We start from the raw sequence: 24,307 nt of genomic DNA, 5'->3' as shown, positions 1-24,307 counted from the left end.
TGCCAGATGGGGATTGTTGTCCTTAAGGTATGGCAAAGAACACAGGCACACTTTTTGAAAAGAACTGATGTACATGGTATAATGTTTTCTGCAAAAGTCTCATGATCAAGTTTCCTTTGAGACAGTAGTTATTACACTCCATGCACATGTAATGAGGTGAAGAATAATCTCCTTATTCTAGTAACTTTAGGCATAAAACCGCATATGTATTGCTCCTGGCCAAGACTTGTTAGCAACCCCTGTGTATCACTATATAGCAATGCAATGCTTATTTGTTATACAATGTTCTGATATGCTGTGTACTGTGACAACTGAGAGCAACTTAATAAGACTGGCATATTGTATGCCAGTCTTAATGAAGTCCCAACTGGCATTAATGGCGCCTGAATTATCACGAGGATAAGGAGTCTCAATTCAGGTAGACTCCTGTGCACCAGAAACCAGCATAGATGTCCTAAATAACAATGAACAGTTTTCTGGAGAAAGTTAGAGTAAATTTGGTCTCCATACACTTTTGCAAAAAGTGGTTGAGCAGGACGCAGGAAGAGGCACATCTTTGGCACAGAATAGGGCTGTTAGCCAAACATGCTCCACAACTATCCCCATCTACATCAGAAATTGGAAATTCCCCTAACGTATATTTTGTCACGTTTCCTTTGCAGGTACGAAGTGAAGAGCAGTGCGGAAGAGTTACTTGTACAAATATGGTTTGCCCTGTATCACAATGCTTGGCTACATTGGTGCAAGGGCTTCTAAAACAGATTAGCCTTTGGGCCTTTTTAGGAAATTAAATCAACTGTCCTAAAAATCAGCTACTGCATTACAAGGAACTGCAGCGTTTTCGGGAGCATAACCCAGAACTTAGCTCTGTACATTGTGGTGGCGCCTGGGAACTGTAGTCCCGCTGCGATTCACTTGAATAAGTGCAAGGTTGCTTCTGGCTGTATACTTAGTATATGGTTTCTGACAGCAGCATCAGCGGTCCCCAACCAATCTGATACTGACAACAGACCCCATCACTGGGACATGACCAGAAGCGGCCCTTGACAACTACACACAAGTTATTGGATGATGAAGGTCGACCATTATCTGTGAGCTCTTATTTGGAGATGATCAAACTCCAGTCACTATCCAAGCAGCTAAGTGTTATAGTCAGCCTTCTGTCTGATTCAAGGACAGCTGTGTGGCAAGTCCCAAACAATATGCTCAGAACGGTGGCCTTCACCCAAATGTCCCAGGTTTGTGAATGGTATTCCATTTATACATCCATTCAGGAGCAGGTGACGATCAGAACAGCCACAATGATGGCTCCTACTACCACTCCATTGAAGCAAACCCCATCCCTAACTGCTAGTGGCTGATAACAGGGAAAAACTAGTCACCTGTACAACACAGAGATTGGAGGGTGTAGTATCCCTTTAAGAGGAGCACTTGGAATACATAAAGGCTGGTGCTATGTGAAGGAAACCATGATCTATGGGGGAGCATCCTATCCATCAAACACTGCAGAGCGGCCCACGCACACAATCATGAACTGACCACTACTGTAATAAACCCGGAGCTCTTACCCTCTCACCCCCATTACAGGAACAACTTTCTCCCAGGAGACAAACCCTCCTATCTCCATGGCAACAAGGCATCTGATAGACACATTATATGTTATTACTGTTACCATGTGTATCAGAAAAACTCCGCAAAATAAATGGAAGCATCACCCATGGCAACCAACGCAATCACATTGTACAATGGAAGCTGCTGAGATGCCCTTCGGTGCCACTCCACAAGTCACCACCAGTTGTGGAGCAGTCATACAGGACGCCCCCACTGTATGGCACCCCAGCCCCCCGCAGCACCTTAAAGCTGTATCTGGGGATTTTCAGATTGGAGCAGCATTTTTAATGAAGTGAGACCATGTCTGTGGGAAAACTTCATTAGTTCAGTAATTAGTCCTCAATAAAAGCTGGTCATGCACGCCAGGAGCCTTAAATCTCATGTAATCTGCATTATTCAGCCACCGAGAAGCCATCATTGTTACACATTCACCGCGTGCCAATCTGAGGCAATTCTGCAACGTAAGGAAGGAGGAAAGCACAAGGGAGAGAGAGGTGTCAGCACTTCCAGCCCAAAGGAGGGAATAAAAATGTGAAGATAAGATTTCAGAATGCCAATACCAAAGGCCCTGACTATAAAGAGGCACAAGCCATTAAATGCCCCATACAGTATCACTATTAGAAAGTAAGAACAGATAAAGTCCTACGTGTCCGACTTTGTATCCGTGCAAGAAAAAAAAACAAAAAAAAACAACACACACCTGTTCCCCCGCGGAAAGGCTACATACGGACACCGGCGGTTTGCTTTAAAAACCCATTCAAATGAATAGGTTTTAAAAATTACTACCAGCAAGCCGTCCCCTATTCAGTTTCTCCGGGGATTAGGACGTAAACGCCTGGGCGGACCTCAGACGCTGGTGTGAACACCCCCTAAATCCTGAGGAAACAGTCACATCTGACAGCTGTAATGTGGGGTATATTGGTTAGCCATATTGATAGGATGAATTACATCAAAAATGCAACCTCTGTGGGAGATATAAGCAGCAGCTGTGTTGGTCCTCATTCACATTTACTATGAGCAAATACCTAGAAATAACAAGGAAAGTGAATGCACCCCAAAGGCCATTTCTGGTATAAGATATTATATTATATAGTTCAAATTTGAACACATTTATTACTGTAAAGTGTGCGAAGGCCAGTTTAAGGGGGTTTTTTTGGAAAAGGACAGGAGTGTCAGGACAGCAAAGCAGATTTACTATCATTTACAAATCACCACAATGTATTTTTGCAGCCCGTTATCAGCCATTTTACTCATGACAAAAGCAGACTGACAATAGGGAGCAATAGGTTTTCACCTGTCCTACAGCCATTTCAGGCTGGAAAAGGGCCAACTGTACAATTATTCAATAGGAGGAGTGACGAAGAAGTGCAGAAGACTCCGTGTACACACCATGCTAACTATGTCATATATCCAGTGTGTGACCTTTAGTAGCCACTTCTCCTATACCATTGCCACACTATTAAAGCCTCCCAACTGCAGGATTTTGGTCCCTTTAGACAGCGTTTCATATACACAACCCATGACCCACTGTACACAGAGATTAGGTTTTCAGACTCTTAAGTCTTGGGGTGCCTCGGATTCTGCTGTAATAAACCCCAAAGATTTTGCTGCGGCTTGGCATAGCATGGCATGGTCTGTGCTCTGAACATCTGGGTAATTAGACATCCTGGCAGCGACATTAGCGCGGCAACGAGGACGCCGACAATGATTAATTCTAAACTGCGCAAACACAAGAACAGGTTGAAGTATTTGGCCCAAATTCCCTCGCCCTAGAATTTCTCTGTTGCCATGGAAACCAGTTATGTGAACAATGCAAATACGGCTGGAATAATGGCTGATCAGTGTGAAGGCCTCGAGGCCCAGAGCAGCGGTGAGCAGAGGCAAATCTATTAATCAGAACCCAGATAATGGTCGTTGTCGTCAAGTGAAGCCCTTTCTGACCAGATACTTCTTACAAATGAGGGCTTGTTACAATCGTATCCAGTTTACACAATAGTAACCGAATTACAAGGGAAACCTCAGAAATGAAGGCTGTGCCGTGATAGGGAGAGATTTCGAAGAAATACGACCTGCCCATAGCAACCAAAATCTATTGGTAAGTTGCAGAACGTCCCATTACACAATGGTGAAGCTTTTTTTTTTTTTTTACATGGGATTGCTGCCCATTTCCGTTAGCAGTCGCCTAACGCTAGATGGACGACACCGCAACAACTCATCGCTCCATTACATTACATATACATGACGCTACAGACATGGCGGCTGGGTCTACATCCAGGACAATGTCTATTGTAAATTCTAACATTCAGATCATCAGCACAACCTCAGGTGACTATATAAACTGAGGAGAGAAAGAGAGGAGCACTGCGCAACGTCAGGGCTGTAATGTAGGTCACTCAATGAGGGATTACGGAGGCTCCGACAACACCAAGCCACAATCTTACCCACTCCAGGAAACCAACACAAGATTTACTCGTCTAAACACCACATCTCCCGCAATGCAGCACAGCACAACACCACATCCCTTCTTACATGATACAAAGACAAATCCCACAAATCATACGCAGAACTAGAATATCACTGATTCCCCGATCATCCTTCATAGAGAGAGCTCACCTATAGTCCTATAAACACTGATCTCCAGACGTGCAGCTTGAGACTCGAGCCCAAATCCAAAATCCGAACCCCACTTCCCACCTGCTAATATACTCTAGAATTCGTTTATGTTGTAAAGAGGCCTTTGGGGCCCCCCTGAGACTTAAGGGCCCAGTAGTGATGGCTACCACAGCACCCTCTATAGCTACACCCATGTAGCCATACTGGCCTCTACCCACATTTACAATGAACAGATAACACCAAGAAATAACAGGGCAACTAAATGCAACCTAAAAGCAGTTTCTGGGATAATATACTTAACCAGTTACCCATCTTTAGGACAGCACTGTTTTAGAGTGTTTGCTCCTCATTGGTACAAATTAGGGTTACTGGACTGTTGGGTGGAATAGATACCTTCGTATAGTCCTCTGGTTTCATTGGGATATTAATATATAATTTGAATATTTTTCCCATGGAACATGGTCATTTTAGGACAAGAATGTTGATGAATAGGCTGATGACTATGATTTTACATGACACTGTGCGCTTACTGTTGAGTCACTGAGTGTACCTTGGTCTGGCGTTTTCTGGAGAAATGGGAATGTTATGGACCTTTGTTGTGCAGCAGGTGAAGGCACTGCTCAATGTACAGGCTTTGAACGCTACAAACTGGTGCCTTGTATCCATGTGAAGATAGAAGCCTCTTATACCAATGAGAGGCTTTCCTGCGCCTGTGGGTCTTCCATTTTTACCTCTGCTGCTATACATCAATGTTACTGTGTGGACAATCCTGGATCTAACCCTGTTGTTCCAAAGTGTATCATGCAGAATCTGTAGAGGGCCTGATAACCAGCTCAGACTGCTGTGAGGCAGATGCCATGTGCCACGTGAGCAGTATTCCTGTCACATGGCCTGCTGATGATGAACCTGGCCATTAATTAGTACTAAGCAAATGACGTTAACCTGGTCATCAACTTCCTTAGTAAAAGCTCGTGACAGTGAGCCAATGTGAGTAGAATGTATTTCTTGGCTGTGATACCACTACACTTCTGCCCAGAGGGATACTTAAGTGGTGTACTTGGTGGGCCCCAGGTCCCTATGCCTCCACCCATCTGGATCAGCACATTGTGTGCTGCAACTTGGAAATTGTAGTGAATATACAAAGTAGAACAAACCAAGTGCAGAAGAACCAAGACACCTTAACACACCACCTTACCCAGTAGTCAAATTACAAGGAAGAGATCTGCCAGCATAGTACAGAGCAAGACTAAGGGGGCGTTCACACTACCGTCGGTGTCCGACAGTGTCCTAGTGCTCAAAATCTGGCACAGACATTAGGAGCAGACACTAGCTGTGTCCGTGACACCTGTCATTTATTTAAATGGGCATTGGGTGCATTCTTTTGCACTCCGTGCCCTTCCTTCCCTGTCCGCATGTAAAGATGTCCGACTTCTCAAGCGGACAGAAGAAACCTACATGTCTGGTTTTTCTGTCCGCTTGAGAAGTCGGACATTTTCACTTGCGGACAGGGAAGGAAGGGAACGGAGTGCAAAAGAATGCACCCAATGCCCATTTAAATAAATGACAGGTGTCACGGACAAAGCTAGTGTCCGCTCCTAATATCTGTGCCAGATTTTGAGCGGACACTACCTGTCGGACACCGACGGTAGTGTGAACGCCCCCTAAGCTGCAAAATTGTAAGTACAGCTCTGAATGGAAAATAAAACATTGATAAGCTAAGGAACCGTGGTGTTATTTGCTCCCCCTTCATTTTCAATCACCAACAGTGGCTTAATAGCTAAATGTACAGGACCACCCATATACAGAGAGAGCAGAGACGACATCACTGTACATACTTGTACCTGTTATCCAGATTTCCCACTAATCTGTATAGTAACTATCTACCCACATTCAGTCCAACTGCAGTGTGTTGGACCCTGCACAGCACCAGCTGCAGCCCACTATACACCCAAAGCAGCACTGCCCAAACAGTGGCTAGAGACAGGAGCGCACTGTGATCCATGGACTGTAGCTGGGCGTAGGGTGGATGGATGGGTGATTTGGGGTATAATAGTCTTTGGGGTCTCATCTTCCCCTCAGTTGGTTGCAGGTGGACAGATATTGGGCAGCGATCTCCACAGTCGACTCCTCTTCTCCCAGTAGGATGTAGAGTTTCCTCTTCTCATCAAATCAAGTCAGAAGAGCTTTATTTGTGCCAAAGGGAGTGGTTGGTATGGGGGTGGGCGATTAGAGGTAGTGGTAATTGGGTATAACAGTCCATGGGGTTTCATCTTCCCCTCATTTGGTGACAGCTGGACACGTGTTGGGCAGCGATCTCCAGTGTGGACTCCTCTTCTCCCAGTAGGATGTAGAATTTCCTCTTCTCGTCTGGTATGTGATCAGAGAGTCTTTGGAAGTAGGCGACCCTCACAGCAGAGTATTTGGTGCAGTGTCTCTGCACTTTGTGGCATCTTGCAGGCGACTAATGCCAATGCTATTTCCTATTTAAAGGGGTATTCCCACGTCGCATACTCACCAGTCTTCGTTGCTGTAAAATCTTCTGTCTTCCTGCTTTGTTGCGTCATTGGTGGGCGGGGTTACATATGCAAAGCCAGCGGCGAGATGCCGCTGGCCCTGCGTGCCCGCTCATAGACCAGTCTAGCCTTCACAAAGCAAATACAGACCCGGCATCCGCCTCTATTATTCACCAGGTCTGTATTCGCATTGTGAAGGCTAGACTGGTCTCACCATCTATGAGCGTGCATGCAGGGCCATCGGCATTTCGCCGCTGGCTTTGCATATGTGAATACAGACCCGGCATCCGCTGTAATAGAGAGGCGGATGCCGGGGACGGTTAGACTCCGGCACAGATGCCTGCATCCTCACTATGCTCCTGCCCTGCATGAAGCCAGCAGTGGCAGGAGCGATGCTGTTATTCCGCTCCTCCGCCCCGCCCTCCAGAATAGTAGCATCGCTCCTGCCACTGCTGGCTTCATGCAGGGCAGGAGCATAGCGATGTTGCAAGCACCTGTGCCGGCATCTAACCCGTGCCGGCATCTAACCCTCCCTGGCATCCACCTCTCTATTACAGCGGATGCCGGGTCTGTATTGGCGGCCCCTTCCCCCCAAAGGGTAAACTACACCCCCCCCCCCCCTTCCAGGCTCGCTCCCGTGCACTTAGCCCCTACTCCCTCCCCCCTCAGAGCAGCAGATACATCACTTGACTTATGACCAGATAAGTCAAGGGATGTGTCAAAAAAAAAAAAAAAAAAATAAAGTAAGATAGTGGACAAACAAAGCAGTTTTGCTGAAGCAGTGTATTTAGGAAAAGTCTTACATTCACATTAACAAGCAGTATAGATAGGATCCTTGTGATGGGACAACCCCTTTAACGGCGTAAGGTGTGACATACATCATGCAGATATCTTCATTTGCATGGGTGTACAAATACTTATTGATAGACAGTGTATTAATAGGAAAATTAGATAATGAGCATTATTCGGAATAATGAGCTATGCCAACGTCTGTAAGGTGCAGAATAACACCCCCTTTCAATTTACCAAATCTCCCTGTAAGAGACGTGACCTACAGCCTCTACCATTCTTTACTGCTCAATGACTAAGACTGCCAAGTTTTATGGCTCCTTCAGGAGCCTTTAACCTATTGACCTGAAATAAATAGAAGAGGGTGGGGGTATTACTGGGACAAAAGAGCCGGCCCTTTAAAAGACCCTCATAACAATGCACTATGATACAAGGGCAACCAACAGTGATTAAGATGTTTAAAGGGGAATAAAGGGGAGTGTTATATAACGTAGCGAAGCTGAAGACGCACTGAATTCACCGCACTTCTGGTGGCTTAGTGGTTAGCACTGTTACCTTGTAGTTCTGGGTTCGAATCCAAATCAAGAGCAACATCTGTATGTAGTTTGCATGTTCTCCACTGTTTACTATGGTATGTAACAATCCCCACCTTAAAGGTTCACTTTAAACTCCAACAACCTGTGGACTCCGGTCACATTACCAAAAGCCAAGTGCAATTTTTCTGCAACTTGTTTTATGCACTGAAGTTGAATGGATATTCTTGGGTATTATTTAGCTACAAGATGTATCACAATACACATAATAACACAAAGACATTCACAATCAATTACATGTGAAGTCATAAAGACTGATCATGGGTAGCCCTAGCCTAAAGCAGACAGAACGTAACAACAGAATATAGTGCACCACAGGAAGCAGCAGGAGCAGGATGAGATGTTCAGTATTTCTACGAGGTCAGACTCAGGAAGAGCTCTGGGAACAGACGCTTCCTTGTTTTCCTACACTTATATAAACCAGCTCGGCTGGGCTCCAAAGCCCCAATCATAGGAGGGTGATCAATGCACCAACTGCACTGTGCCTGCTGGGCGACAACCACTAATGGCAGCCATTGCAGTGCCCATAATCGTTGGCATGCAGCTTCCCATAGACCCTGAGACATATTTACAATTTGGCTATGCAGCATTACCTTCCTTCCTCTTTTCTGGTGCTCAGCACTTGTGTCAGTCTTTAGTGTAGTACTTCAATTCTATTCTATTCTTGAACCGGAAAGTTTAGTGAGCGCAGAAGATGTATTCTTCCAAAGGCTCTGCGCTTATGTCACAGATTCCATCAAATTTTGATAGTAATAGTGCTGTATGCAAAACGATTTGTTCCCACCAAAAAACAGACACTGCAGTAGGATCCCAACGGATTCCAAAATAACACATGATGCTGCAGACATCCATTGCACGATAGATCCCGTACTGCTCCATAGCCTCCATTAACGATGGAAATCACTATGCAGCTTTATTTTTAGCATTTTAAAGGGGGATTAGGCCATAAAAAGTATTTATCTAGCCATAGGACAGAGAATAAATTCCTGATCAATGGTGGTCTGACTGCTGGGACTCCCACTGATCCCCAAAAAAAGCTAGGCTAAATGTAGTCATCTGTTGGTGGACAGTGCTCCCATTCCTGAGTGCTAGATAGCTGAAGTGCTCTGCTATCTCAGACCCTCCCACTGAAGTGAACAGGAGCCCTGTCATCATCAGAAACACCTACATTCAGCCTGTGGTTAGGCTGAATGTGCAGAGGAGGGAATGGATCCCCTCACCCTTCGTTCTCTGGATCGGTGGGGATCCAGCCTATGGATTTGCATCACTAATGTGAAGCATATTAAACCAGTAACACAGATAGGTCAGGCTCACCTCATTGTAACAACTCCCCCTCCATGAAAATGTATGCCTCTGTTGCCAACACATTCATTTCACAATAGGCAAATGAGCAATCTGGAAAAAAAAAAACAGGTGACTCCGTTGCTCCAAATTGCTACATTCTACAATGCCCTAACACGCTCTCCTTACACCCTCACTTCTTGGAGTGACAGGGTCAGGGAACCATGCTGAAATCTCACGTGGCCTTGTGTTCTCACATTTGTTATGTAGCAGTTTGGAGCAATGGAGCTGCCCTCGGTGCTCCAGACTGCTCATTTGTATATCATGATATAAAGGTATCGCAGCAAGGGAGATGTACATTTTCATTAGCAGAGAGGAGCTGTGACTTATCCAACTGTGCTGAGGTTTAATATGCTTCACTCTGGTGACAGACTCCCTTTAGTTGGGAACCTCATGATCCCACTGTTAAGAGGTGACCAGACACCTCCCCGGCTTTTGTCACAGCATCATGAAACGTGCATGTTTTTTCTCACCGTCACTGCATCTTTAGTAGAGGATATAAAATGAAAGGTGTTGCTTTTAACAGTCCCATTAGAGGAATATCTGTAATTGCTCGGTAATTCTTATTAGTTCCCCACACATTCCATGCAAAGGAAAAAGTGTGATGCATAAAATACTTAGTGAACCCGACTCTACAATTATACCACAAAGAAACCTGGCAAAGGGGGCGTTACTAATCGCTGATCAGGAAAATTGCTGTAAGGTACCTATCGCCCCCACAGCCGCAGGTGAAGGGAAATGTAGAAGGCGGCTTCACAAGACCTTATATACGTATAAGTTCAGCGTCTGTATGTCAATCTATATACTCATCAAGATAAGCCATTAAAGCATCTTCTAACTATACTTCGCACCAACATGCTGCACAATGCACTACAGTGACGCACATTCTGCACAAACGCTGAACAGGTACAACAGCAACACCCCAGGTGCTGTACTGAGGGCAGACGGGTTTTATTCATATTGTACAATTCATCAGTTTGAGGGTAGATTGTAGAAATAAGGAAATTATAGGTTATGTACTCCATCCCCCACAACTCAGCTTACACTAAAATGTGGCTGACCATCCACTACCTGTCACTGCCACCTCCCTGACAGTCAAGGCTCGATGTAGAAAATGTAATCTGCTTATGATCATCACTTGGGGCGTGCAGGTGACCGCCACAGATTATACCGAGTCTCCAAGGTGACTTCTTGGCCATCACGATATCCAGCGACAAATCAGTGAAACCAGAAATAACAATCAATCCAATGTCATCAGAATGACTGTCTATGACAAGTGCGAGCACGAGATAGCGACTCATAGTGCGCTCACCTCCATTACACATTCAGACAACACTTATTAATAACAAAGATTCATTAGCAGCTAAGCCCTAGAAGCGTGACAGCCAGAATGAAGTGTTCTTAAAGTGACCAGGTAAGGGGCTGCAAAAGTAACCACCAGTTTGTTCTCAGTCAGCAAGGGTCACTATCCTCCACAAGACAAAGGTAACAGATACTGGGTGTCATTACAGTGGCCTCAGAGCAAAGTGATAGGCTATATGGATAATAGTGGCATATGTATTCAAGAACTCACGTCGTATCGCCAGACAGCAAAACCAAGCCACTTGTTATTCCCTATAAAAATGAACATCCACACCTAAGTGCGCCCCCTCAAACTCAGAGGCCCTTAGCAGTTGCCATAGCTATAGTTACACATGTCAGTCTTCTCCGTAGCGCTTGCACTCCATTTATGAATCTGGAGGCACAGGAACATATATCTATAGGAGTCCTGCAAAGAAGGGAATTAAAATGCAGACTCCAGTGTCTAATACGCCTGTGATCCAACACAGGGGATGGTAGTCAGAGATGTTTAAAGCTTCAATGCTAGTCACCCGGACTGTGTGATCACCCAGTAGAAGGTCAGACTAAGCAAACACGGACAACAGTGTTGACCCCACCAGTGAAAGTGGCTCAAGCCTTGGACAAAATGAGCAGCGTAGCTGTGTCTGTAGGGTCCATTTGGGAAAGGAAGGGGGGCAGGCCACAGTACATTCCAACTCCTGTTCATGAAAAGAAACGCTGAGCCGGCTCATTTTGTGACAAATAGAGCGAGTATCCGAAAAGTAAACAGATGCCATAAGCAGCCAGTGCAAAAATACTAGCTGCAAACGCCCAGCCCTATGACATGCATGTCAACATCTATTCTTCACAGTCACCCAGCTTTGTAAAACTGTTTCAATATTCTGTGATCTTTCCCTGCCCCATATTGCTACACAAGTAAGCTAATAGGAAGTTCAGCAGGGGGCCATGTATGCTGTCAAACGTCTTTTCCAAGCACCCACCTTCCAATGACTGTGGAATATATAACTATATATTTATGTTTTGCTCAACTCCGGGCCTCGGAAAGCCATGTTGTAAGGCTATTCGCATTTGTTTCCACCAATTGGACGGAATAGGCATTTATTAGACAGATATTGAGGAACATTAAAATTACACTTCCTACATCAGTTTTAATAAAGGCCATGACAGACACAAGGCACGTCCGAATTATCAAGAGGCTCCGGCTTCTTAATAAATAGGGCGTACGCCCTTGCGCCATGATGGATATCTATACTAGTCAGGAACTGGAGCAGAATTTCTGTATAACTCAGCGCACAAAACTGTAGTAGCTGCAATGATGGAATCCCCCCATTGTGACTGGGGCATCGGCAAATAAAACTGCCAGAGAACTGAGGAAAGCACCATAATCACTGCGACCAGGTAAACACCAGGATACGGGTCAGAGGAGACAATGACATCAGCCGACAAGGGGAAGGACAAAGATCACATTCCTGAGAGGAGGACACTGATTGCAGAATGTTTCACTACAGAACACTGCAACTGTCAGCTACTTTACAAGGAAGGTCTAGTCATCTGGGTAGAAGTGTTCTAGAACTTTCTGGTCATTTATGACGGGCCCGCCAGTACTTCCACCTAAGTAAATGAAAGTGGCTTTTCCTCATTAGTGAGCGTTCTAGATTTGCAAGTTACATGGCCAGTAATAAAAGAATCCCCATAATCATAATCAGCCCCCCCCCCATCCTGGAGTGCAGCATATATGTGAGGGAACCCTACGTCATCAGATGCACAGCTTCCATAGGTCACTCTGGTTCCTATTTTATAAATACACCTACAGATTCAGTAACAGAAGAAGAGTCTCAGAATTGTGTAACTGCTGAGCTGAGACTTGGTCATGTTAGACTCACGCACAAACCTACACGTTTCACACTCAGACACACAATGAGAAGATTACTGCACAGAATATGAGCCTCACCCAACTCAGGCACAGTACATAAATTTAAGGGTAAGTTCACACTGGGCTTTTTGGATCAAATAAATCGGGTAGCCGCGACTGAGAGCTGCTGCACTGCATCGGCATCCAGCTGCGCACTCTGCTCCGGATTAGGCCCAATGAATGGACCTAGTCGGAAGGAGAGTGTCTTCAGGCCAAAATGCGAGGCGACAGCCTGAAAAACGAGCACCTTGCTTCTTTTTTTCCGGGAGCCGGAAGAAACGGATCCTGGGAAAAAAAGACCTGAGCAAATATGGCCTCAACCCTGACCAAAAAACTCTGTATGGACTTACCCTAAGGATCAAGGGTCTGCTGGCAGCTATAAGGGGGGCCATTTTGGCTGTCACCTAAACAAGGATGGTGTCGACGCCAAAGAAAACACTGGTGATTTTTTGGCTTTGTATGGTAATTGTTTAATTCTGGTTTCAATTAAACCATCTGTGTTGCGGATCATAAGAAAAATAGACTGATATTTCCAACTGAAGATCTGTATGTTTTTTTGCACTTCCATGGGTCATCCATTTTGCATCAAAAGGAAACAAAACGAGTGAAAAGCAACATTGACTACAATGGGTCCATATAAAGTCCACACATAAATATTCTTATGAAAGAACCCACAAGAAGGAGATTCTTAAAATTCTGAGCCATCCCCTCGCCACTTTTCTCACCTCAAGTCTACATTCATTATCATAAGACAATAGGCCACCTAGTGTTAATGTAGTCATCCTGTGGGTCATCACTCCACCCCACCGTGGGCTACAGATGGCCCATCCACCTGCAGGGAGATCAGGCGCAGACATCAGACATACCAATCTACGAATCCCACAACAAGATCAGCATCTACCTGAGAGGATCCGCTACACTGCATATTACATATTTGCAACACCCTAGTATAATCTTGGGAACTACCAGTAACACGGACACATTTTCATGACTGCCATTGTAACCACACAATCAGAAAACCGCAAAAACCCTCTGTGTTGCTGAAACCAGGGCTGTGGAGTCAGAGTCGGAGTTAGTTTTGGTTGGAGTCGGAGTCAGAGTCGGTAGAAATGTACCGACTCCAGCTTTAAAACAACAAATTAATATTTCATAATTGAATTTTCATATGTATTTTATAAATGTTACTCAAATAAATATGTTCTATCAAACTATGAACAACAGTGATTACTTATAAGATGGTGAGAAACTGAATAAGCACGATGTTAATAGTTTACAACAGTAAGTTTATTGTTACGAATTGGCCATTTATGAAGGAGTCGGTGTCGGAGCCGGAACCTGATAAAATCCAGGAGTCAGAGTCGCAACTGTGGCTTACCTATGATTAAATTATCTACAAGACCTTTCCACCATCTTTGGCAGACCAAGGGAATCACAATGAACCACAATAATTCCCTAGGCTGCAAAGTTATTACCAAAAGGGTTAACGCCACTCCTGGACCCTCAGCCCAAAAGACTGCAAAGCTTCCTCTCTCGCTGGAGACACAGCACGAGGTTCCGGTCTACTTTCGAGGACATTTCCAAATGACAAGGAAACGTTTATTTTTAAACAATGATTCTAACAAGGGAGACAAAGTGCTGAAGTCACCGCAACGGATGTTCAGGGCAACTTTTCCCTGACTGCAGCTGTCACCCACAATTTGGATCTGAAGTGTGGCAGGAATTATGTCGCTAGATCTAGGGGTTGAAAGTAAATTCTGCCAAGTGGTGGTGGCAGCTCAGTTACATATACTCCTGTATCCAAACCTCTCATTCAGCTCCAGTATCACCAGTCACACCTAGACACGGGATACTTCCCATAACCAGAGCACAGCAGAAGACAGTATCATCTCAGGACGCAGGTGGAGGATTATACAGTGTCACTGACAGTACATTAGAGGATGAGTTTTATCTAGTGTGAACAATCTGACCACAGCGTAACAGATCAAGCCTCTAGGAGTCTGTACTGCTCATTACCCAGCTGTTCCACACTCCTGAGTGGCAAATATGCTCTAAGCAGAAATGGAATTGATCACCATCGCCTAGTAAAGCAGAGTGACAACCAGTATGGCTACAAAAATAAGTCCCACAGGGTTGTTCCATCTTCACCAGATGTGACTGGGGTCTTAAAGCTGAAGTATAAATTCTGGCATGTGTGACATCTCTCCAGGAACACACTATGACATGCCAAGTGTTGTGTCATATCTGCAATATGTTCTCCCGTCACATGTCCTGGCTTGTATCTTACATGTCTGTGTAAACTATGCACACAAATTGTATGTGATCTTGTGATCAATCACCAGCTCATATAGATGTAAAGACCAAGCTTTCTCAGAGTCCTGAACAGCACAGGCCACTTTGTTCAGCATGATTTGCCAGATTTGGGGGTTCTGAAAAAGTAAGATGTCATCCTAGCTGTAGATCTGCTCTGATGGCCTTAAACAGAAATAGGAAACAGATGATAGGGATTTGTAAGCTACTGAGAATTTGCATTACTGGGGAATTCCTTGGCCTTTTCTACTTCCCCCACCTCCAGTGGTTTCCCCAGCCTGTGACACTATCAAAGGGAGAGAGCAGAAGCCCTGTCCAGGTGCAGACAGTACCCCCGGGGCAATCTACCTTTAACACTTGGAATATCCAGCAACATGAGCAGGAATTCCAGCAATGCACCTCCTCCAACAGTACTTGGTGTGCAGCTTCAGCCCCTGCCCATAGTGTACCCAGGTGCCCACTGGTCCTTGAGGCCAAATGTTTGAGAGTCGGCTGGAGGCACACCAAGTATGGAGAGGTCACTGCTTCAAAAAGGAAAAGGAAAAACAAATACTGTAAAGAGCTCTGCCAGGACCTGTCCCCCTCCCCACATCCAGCCAGGGCAGCGCAGGTGGAGGAAACACAGGGCCAGACCACACACATCACAGGGACTCCCTGCTAGGCCCAGGCTCCTGGGCTCTGTGGCATACAGGATAGCATGTGGTGCGGCCTCTGATGTGTCACTTGCTTGACAGACGACCTTGGGCGCTTTTCCATGGGAGAATATTAATTATTAAAACCAATTTCAATGGGATGGGCAGGGAGGAAAGATTCTGTCTGCAGAAGCAGAATGACAGAGCAGCAAACCGGAGGAAAGATGTCACAGTAAGATGTGAGGGAGCAGCACCAAACAATTTCCCCCAGCCGCCACATGCAGACTGAGCCATGATTCTGCTATCAGAGGTAAATGAGTCATTCCGATCCAGATAAAGCTGCTGCTATAAGAGTGGCTGTACCTGGCACAACTGCAAATACCAGGATTCCATCACCCTAAACCATATAGGGGCAAACCTACAATACTACCTTCTTCACCCCATACCCAGGCTGCTCACGTATAATCCCACACAGGCTTCTAGTCACATCCCCCTCCCAGCAGCCGGGTGGAGCAGAGCAGTATCCTAAGGATATTCTGACACAGGAGGGTGGAGATCTGCTAGATTAACCCCATCTGTTCTCATCCATACCAGGTACTGCTACTACAGGGTAACAATAAAGAACCAAGGCTAGTTTCCAGAATTACAGTACGTGTATCCAGAAGGGGGCAGTCTGAAGCCACACACTATAACTAGAATACTGTCTGTAATGCTGGAGAGCACCTGCACCAGAGATACCAGTATAATACACACTATTATAATACACCGAATGCTGGAGAGTACCTGCACATCAGATACCAGTATAATACACCTAATGCTGGAGAGCACCTGCACCAGAGATACCAGTATAATACACATTATTATATTACACCGAATGCTGGAGAGCACCTTCACTATACTAAACTTATCACCAGCAATACATATAGTTGAATACTTTGTAGAAGAACCAACAAAATTAAGTGCTAGGGGGCACCTGCCTTATACACTCCAGTATATATTACCTGCACTGATAGAGAGCACCTCCCCCACTGATATGCAGTATACTCTACGTGTATTGTTGGAGAGTGCCTACTAACCCATATACACCAGGATAAGTTACCTGCCCCTTGCCTACATACACCAGTACACACTACCTGTAGTGTTGGAGAGCACCTGCCCCTTCCCTATACACACAACCTATAGTGCTGGAGAGCACCTGCCCCTTCCCTATACACACAACCTATAGTGCTGGAGAGCACCTGCCCCCCCTCCCCATACATACCAGTACACACTACAGAGCTGTAAAGCACCTGCCCCCCTCCCAATACACACTACCTATAGTGCTGGAGAGCACCTGCCCCCCTCCCCATACATACAAGTACACACTACAGTGCTGTAAAGCACCTGCCCCCTCCCCATACACACTACCTATAGTGCTGGAGAGCACCTTCCCCCTCCCCATACACACTACCTATAGTGCTGGAGAGCACCTGCCCCCCTCCCCATACATACCAGTACACACTACAGTGCTGTAAAGCACCTGCCCCCCTCCCCATACACACTACCTATAGTGCTGGAGAGCACCTGCCCCCCTCCCCATACATACCAGTACACACTACAGTGCTGTAAAGCACCTGCCCCCCTCCCCATACACACTACCTATAGTGCTGGAGAGCGCCTTCCCCCTCCCCATACACACTACCTATAGTGCTGGAGAGCACCTGCCCCCCTCCCCATACACACTACCTATAGTGCTGGAGAGCGCCTTCCCCCTCCCCATACACACTACCTATAGTGCTGGAGAGCACCTTCCCCCTCCCCATACACACTACCTATAGTGCTGGAGAGCACCTTCCCCCTCCCCATACACACTACCTATAGTGCTGGAGAGCACCTGCCCCCTCCCCATACACACTACCTATAGTGCTGGAGAGCACCTTCCCCCTCCCCACACACACACTACCTATAGTGCTGGAGAGCACCTGCCCCCTCCCCATACGCACTACCTATAGTGATGGAGAGCACCTGCCCCCACCCCATACACACTACCTACAGTGCTGGAGAGCACCTTCCCCCTCCCCATACACACTACCTATAGTGCTGGAGAGCACCTTCCCCCTCCCCATACACACTACCTATAGTGCTGGAGAGCACCTGCCCCCTCCCCATACACACTACCTATAGTGCTGGAGAGCACCTTCCCCCTCCCCACACACACACTACCTATAGTGCTGGAGAGCACCTGCCCCCTCCCCATACGCACTACCTATAGTGATGGAGAGCACCTGCCCCCACCCCATACACACTACCTACAGTGCTGGAGAGCACCTTCCCCCTCCCCATACACACTACCTATAGTGCTGGAGAGCACCTTCCCCCTCCCCATACACACTACCTATAGTGCTGGAGAGCACCTGCCCCCTCCCCATACACACTACCTATAGTGCTGGAGAGCACCTTCCCCCTCCCCACACACACACTACCTATAGTGCTGGAGAGCACCTGCCCCCTCCCCATACGCACTACCTACAGTGCTGGAGAGCACCTTCCCCCTCCCCATACACACTACCTATAGTGCTGGAGAGCACCTTCCCCCTCCCCATACACACTACCTATAGTGCTGGAGAGCACCTTCCCCCTCCCCATACACACTACCTATAGTGCTGGAGAGCACCTGCCCCCCTCCCCATACACACTACCTATAGTGCTGGAGAGCGCCTTCCCCCTCCCCATACACACTACCTATAGTGCTGGAGAGCGCCTTCCCCCTCCCCATTCACACTACCTATAGTGCTGGAGAGCACCTTCCCCCTCCCCATTCACACTACCTATAGTGCTGGAGAGCACCTTCCCCCTCCCCATACACACTACCTATAGTGCTGGAGAGCACCTTCCCCCTCCCCACACACACACTACCTATAGTGCTGGAGAGCACCTGCCCCCTCCCCATACACACTACCTATAGTGCTAGAGAGCACCTGCCCCCTCCCCATACACACTACCTATAGTGCTGGAGGGCACCTGCCCCCTCCCCATACGCACTACCTATAGTGATGGAGAGCACCTGCCCCCTCCCCATACACACTACCTATAGTGCTGGAGAGCACCTGCCCCCACCCCATACACACTACCTACAGTGCTGGAGAGCACCTGCCCCCTCCCCATACACACTACCTATAGTGCTGGAGGGCACCTGCCCCCTCCCCATACACACTACCTACAGTGCTGGAGAGCACCTGCCCCCTCCCCATACACACTACCTATAGCGCTGGAGAGCACCTGCCCCCTACTGATCAAATATCTCCCTTGTTTACAGAACTAATACTCCCAGCATCCGCCGCACAGAGGCCCCCTCCCCCACGCAGTACCCACCGGTGCACAGACCCCTCACCTCACATTACTACACCGCATTATATAACTGCACAATAACAGCGGCTACAAGATACCAAAGCAGCGCTGGAGGGGAGGGGGAAATCACAGATCCATGGCTACAGCACAACGTCTCCTCAGCTCCTGGGAGAGAGGGCAGTGCTGTATGTGGCGATGTCCCCTGAGAACGTCCCCTGCCCCGGGTGATGGTGACAAAGAGCTCTTACCTCGATGTATCCGGCCAGACTGGGGACAATGATCGCGGCCAACACAGCGCAAAGCGCAGGGAATGGGGCCATGATCGCAGCTCTTCTCCACGCAACCTCCAGCTCCTGACTGGCGAGATGTGAAACTGCAGCTCAGGAGCCAGCCCAACCGGATCTGACGTCACAACACTCCGCCCTCATGGTGTCCACCCACTGGCTGTACTATCCAATGAGAGCCCTCCAAAAGTAGTAAGCCCCAGTCGCTCCCCGCCCCGTACAGGTAACAGGGCTGCTTAGTCCCACCCCTTCAGCTGCGGCTCTCCATTAGACCTGCTAAAACAACGCCCCTCAAAGAGCAGTGACCACGCCCACCAAGGATTCACTGCAGAAGATGCTGCATCCAGTGTATATGAAGGGATAAATAGCCGTGCCTAACCTGACATCATCCAATGCCTAAACCTGTATACCGTCACATCATCCAATGCCTAAACCTGTATACCGTCACATCATCCAATGCCTAAACCTGTATACCGTCACATCATCCACTGCCTAACTCTGTATACCGCCACATCATTCAATGCCTAACCTGTATACCGTCACATCAGGCAGTGCCTAACCTGTATACCGTCACATCATCCAATGCCTAACCTATATACCGTCACATCATCCAATGCTTAAACCTGTATACCGTCACATCATCCAATGCCTAAACCTGTATACCGTCACATCATCCAATGCTTAAACCTGTATACCGTCACATCATCCAATGCCTAAACCTGTATACCGTCACATCATCCAATGCTTAAACCTTTATACCGTCACATCATCCAATGCATAAACCTGTATACCGTCACATCATCCAATGCATAAACCTGTATACCGTCACATCATCCAATGCATAAACCTGTATACCGTCACATCATCCAATGCATAAACCTGTATACCGTTACATCATCCAATGCTTAAACCTGTATACCGTCACATCATCCAATGCATAAACCTGTATACCGTCACATCATCCAATGCCTAAACCTGTATACCGTCACATCATCCACTGCCTAACTCTGTATACCGTCACATCATCCAATGCCTAACCTGTATACCGTCACATCAGGCAGTGCCTAACCTGTATACCGTCACATCATCCAATGCCTAACCTATATACCGTCACATCATCCAATGCTTAAACCTGTATACCGTCACATCATCCAATGCCTAAACCTGTATACCGTCACATCATCCAATGCTTAAACCTGTATACCGTCACATCATCCAATGCCTAAACCTGTATACCGTCACATCATCCAATGCTTAAACCTGTATACCGTCACATCATCCAATGCATAAACCTGTATACCGTCACATCATCCAATGCATAAACCTGTATACCGTCACATCATCCAATGCATAAACCTGTATACCGTCACATCATCCAATGCATAAACCTGTATACCGTCACATCATCCAATGCCTAAACCTGTATACCGTCACATCATCCAATGCTTAAACCTGTATACCGTCACATCATCCAATGCCTAAACCTGTATACCGTCACATCATCCAATGCCTAAACCTGTATACCGTCACATCATCCACTGCCTAACTCTGTATACCGTCACATCATCCAATGCCTAAACCTGTATACCGTCACATCAGGCAGTGCCTAACCTGTATACCGTCACATCATCCAATGCCTAACCTATATACCGTCACATCATCCAATGCTTAAACCTGTATACCGTCACATCATCCAATGCCTAAACCTGTATACCGTCACATCATCCAATGCCTAAACCTGTATACCGTCACATCAGGCAGTGCCTAACCTGTATACCGTCACATCAGCCAGTGCCTAAACCTGCATACCGTCACATCAGCCAGTGCCTAAACCTGTATACCGTCACATCAGCCAGTGCCTAAACCTGTATACTGTCACATCAGCCAGTGCCTAAACCTGTATACCGTCACATCAGCCAGTGCCTAAACCTGTATACCGTCACATCAGCCAGTGCCTAAACCTGTATACCGTCACATCAGCCAGTGCCTAAACCTGTATACCGTCACATCAGCCAGTGCCTAAACCTGTATACCGTCACATCATCCAATGCTTAAACCTGTATACCGTCACATCATCCAGTGCCTAAACCTGTATACCGTCACATCATCCAATGCCTAAACTTGTATAACGTCACATCATCCAATGCCTAAACCTGTATACCGTCACATCATCCAATGCCTAAACCTGTATACCGTCACATCAGGCAGTGCCTAACCTGTATACCGTCACATCAGCCAGTGCCTAAACCTGCATACCGTCACATCAGCCAGTGCCTAAACCTGTATACCGTCACATCAGCCAGTGCCTAAACCTGTATACCGTCACATCAGCCAGTGCCTAAACCTGTATACCGTCACATCAGCCAGTGCCTAAACCTGTATACCGTCACATCAGCCAGTGCCTAAACCTGTATACCGTCACATCAGCCAGTGCCTAAACCTGTATACCGTCACATCATCCAATGCTTAAACCTGTATACCGTCACATCATCCAGTGCCTAAACCTGTATACCGTCACATCATCCAATGCTTAAACCTGTATACCGTCACATCATCCAGTGCCTAAACCTGTATACCGTCACATCAGCCGGTGCCTAACCTGTATACCGTCACATCAGCCAGTGCCTAACCTGTATACCGTCACATCATCCAGTGCATAAACCTGTATACCGTCACATCATCCAATGCATAAACCTGTATACCGTCACATCATCCAATGCATAAACCTGTATACCGTCACATCAGCCAGTGCCTAAACCTGTATACCGTCACATCAGCCAGTGCCTAAACCTGTATACCGTCACATCAGCCAGTGCCTAAACCTGTATACCGTCACATCATCCAATGCTTAAACCTGTATACCGTCACATCATCCAGTGCCTAAACCTGTATACCGTCACATCAGCCAGTGCCTAAACCTGTATACCGTCACATCATCCAATGCTTAAACCTGTATACCGTCACATCATCCAGTGCCTAAACCTGTATACCGTCACATCATCCAGTGCCTAAACCTGTATACCGTCACATCAGGCAGTGCCTAACCTGTATACCGTCACATCAGCCAGTGCCTAAACCTGCATACCGTCACATCAGCCAGTGCCTAAACCTGTATACCGTCACATCAGCCAGTGCCTAAACCTGTATACCATCACATCAGCCAGTGCCTAAACCTGTATACCGTCACATCAGCCAGTGCCTAAACCTGTATACCGTCACATCAGCCAGTGCCTAAACCTGTATACCGTCACATCAGCCAGTGCCTAAACCTGTATACCGTCACATCATCCAATGCTTAAACCTGTATACCGTCACATCATCCAGTGCCTAAACCTGTATACCGTCACATCATCCAATGCTTAAACCTGTATACCGTCACATCATCCAGTGCCTAAACCTGTATACCGTCACATCAGCCGGTGCCTAACCTGTATACCGTCACATCAGCCAGTGCCTAACCTGTATACCGTCACATCATCCAGTGAGAGACCATAATATAGGGGTATGGGTATCCATAGGGTACTCTTACATAGGAATGAGTTTATCACGGGTTTATATGCAGTTTAGTTGCTGCGAACTGAATCTATCAGCCCTGGTGAATATAAAAGGACCTGTGTCACAGGTGTCACTATTGGGTTCGGCTTCCTAATCAGTTTCACTAAGGCAGCAGTCTATTCACATTGGTGTTTTATTGTATCTACCCGTGGACTCACCTAGTTATACTATTTATAGTGTGTGAAATATCAAAGGTGGGGGAATGGAGGTTGTAGCCCTCTCCAGCTGAAATTGGCCTATGTAGTTATTTATGTGGGGTGTCAACCCAGCTGTGTATTAGGGGCTCTCCACCCACTACATCAGTTACAAACATTATAATAGGTCTAGTTGTATTTATAGAGTCCTATTGCTTGGTTTTTATGGTGGGGACACGAAAGGAATAAAAAATTTTAATAGAAAGAAGTAAAAGTCATGTTTTAGCGTTATCACTTTGACAAAGGGGTACCCTTTTTGATTTCAGTTTATTCATGGTACAACCAACCCAGTGTGTATAAGTATCAGCGCTGTAAAAACAGAATCCCATTGAGTTCAATGGGTTCCGTCTTACCTGCGCTACACAATGAAATCAAAGGGAGGCTTTTTTACCCATTGATTTCAATATGTCGCATGTAACACATTGAAATCAATGGGTAAAAAAGCCTCCCATTGAGTTCAATGTGTATCGCGCGTAAGACGGAACCCATTGAATTCAATGGTATTCTGTTTTTTCAGCGCTGATATTTCACACGAATTTTGTGACAAAATCAACGCCACAAAACTCTGTGTGACTGCACCCTAAGACCTCCTGCACACAACCATGTGTATTGTCAGTATGCTAGCCACGATTTTTATTGGCTAGTACACTGACCCATTAATTTCTATGGTCACATACACTAAACCATGTATTTTCATGGTGCCGTAAATCTGGGGCAAATCTCAGGACACTTTCTATTCCTGTCCATTTTGCGACTTGGACTCACTGGAGTAAATGAATGGACCTAGTTGTATGCATGAAAACTAAAACTGTCATAATAGTTCGTCATCCAGTACCCATACCTCCCAACTTTCAAAGGCTAGAAATAGGGACAGAATGTGTGGCGTGCATATCGTGCTGCTGCTAATTTAGCTTCTCCCACCTTTTATGTTGACTCCACCCATTCCCATCGTTGTCTCTTTGTGCCCCCACATAGTACAATGCTCCTACAGTGATCCTAACACTATATGATCCCACATTATAACGTTCCCCTCCAATTGCTCTCACAGTATAAAGTTACTCTCCTGGTGCCCCTGTTTAAACTGGGAGCAACTACAGGGGGACATTAATATCCTCTAGCTGTCCTCAGTTTAATGTCCATTTTCATCTGCCCCCCCCCAGTTTATAATGGAATCCAGAATCTGGGACTGTCCAGTTAAATACGGGACAGTTGGGAGGTATGCAGAACCTAAACCTGTGAAAAACATATCATCACATCAACTACTAACATGTAATAAAATATTATCATCTGGTGCC

At 46.4% G+C, this 24,307-nt stretch overlaps 1 protein-coding gene across 7 annotated transcripts in view; it reads right to left on the bottom strand.

Annotated features, from left to right (window-relative positions):
• APLP2 (amyloid beta precursor like protein 2) overlaps positions 1-19,362 on the bottom strand; it is a 50,217-nt gene extending 30,855 nt beyond the window's left edge. For all 7 annotated transcript variants that reach the window (XM_075280135.1, XM_075280137.1, XM_075280136.1 and 4 more), the window contains exon 1: positions 19,228-19,362. In XM_075280135.1, coding sequence (XP_075136236.1) covers positions 19,228-19,299 — 72 coding nt within the window. In that variant the 5' untranslated portion in view covers positions 19,300-19,362. The remainder of the gene's footprint in view (positions 1-19,227) is intronic.
• Between the last annotated feature and the right edge of the window lie 4,945 nt (positions 19,363-24,307).

This window comes from Leptodactylus fuscus, chromosome 6 (genome assembly GCF_031893055.1).
Source record: "Leptodactylus fuscus isolate aLepFus1 chromosome 6, aLepFus1.hap2, whole genome shotgun sequence".
Lineage (NCBI taxonomy): Eukaryota > Metazoa > Chordata > Amphibia > Anura > Leptodactylidae > Leptodactylus > Leptodactylus fuscus.
Note: the sequence above shows the minus strand (reverse complement) of the source record. Positions and strands in the feature narration are given on the sequence as shown.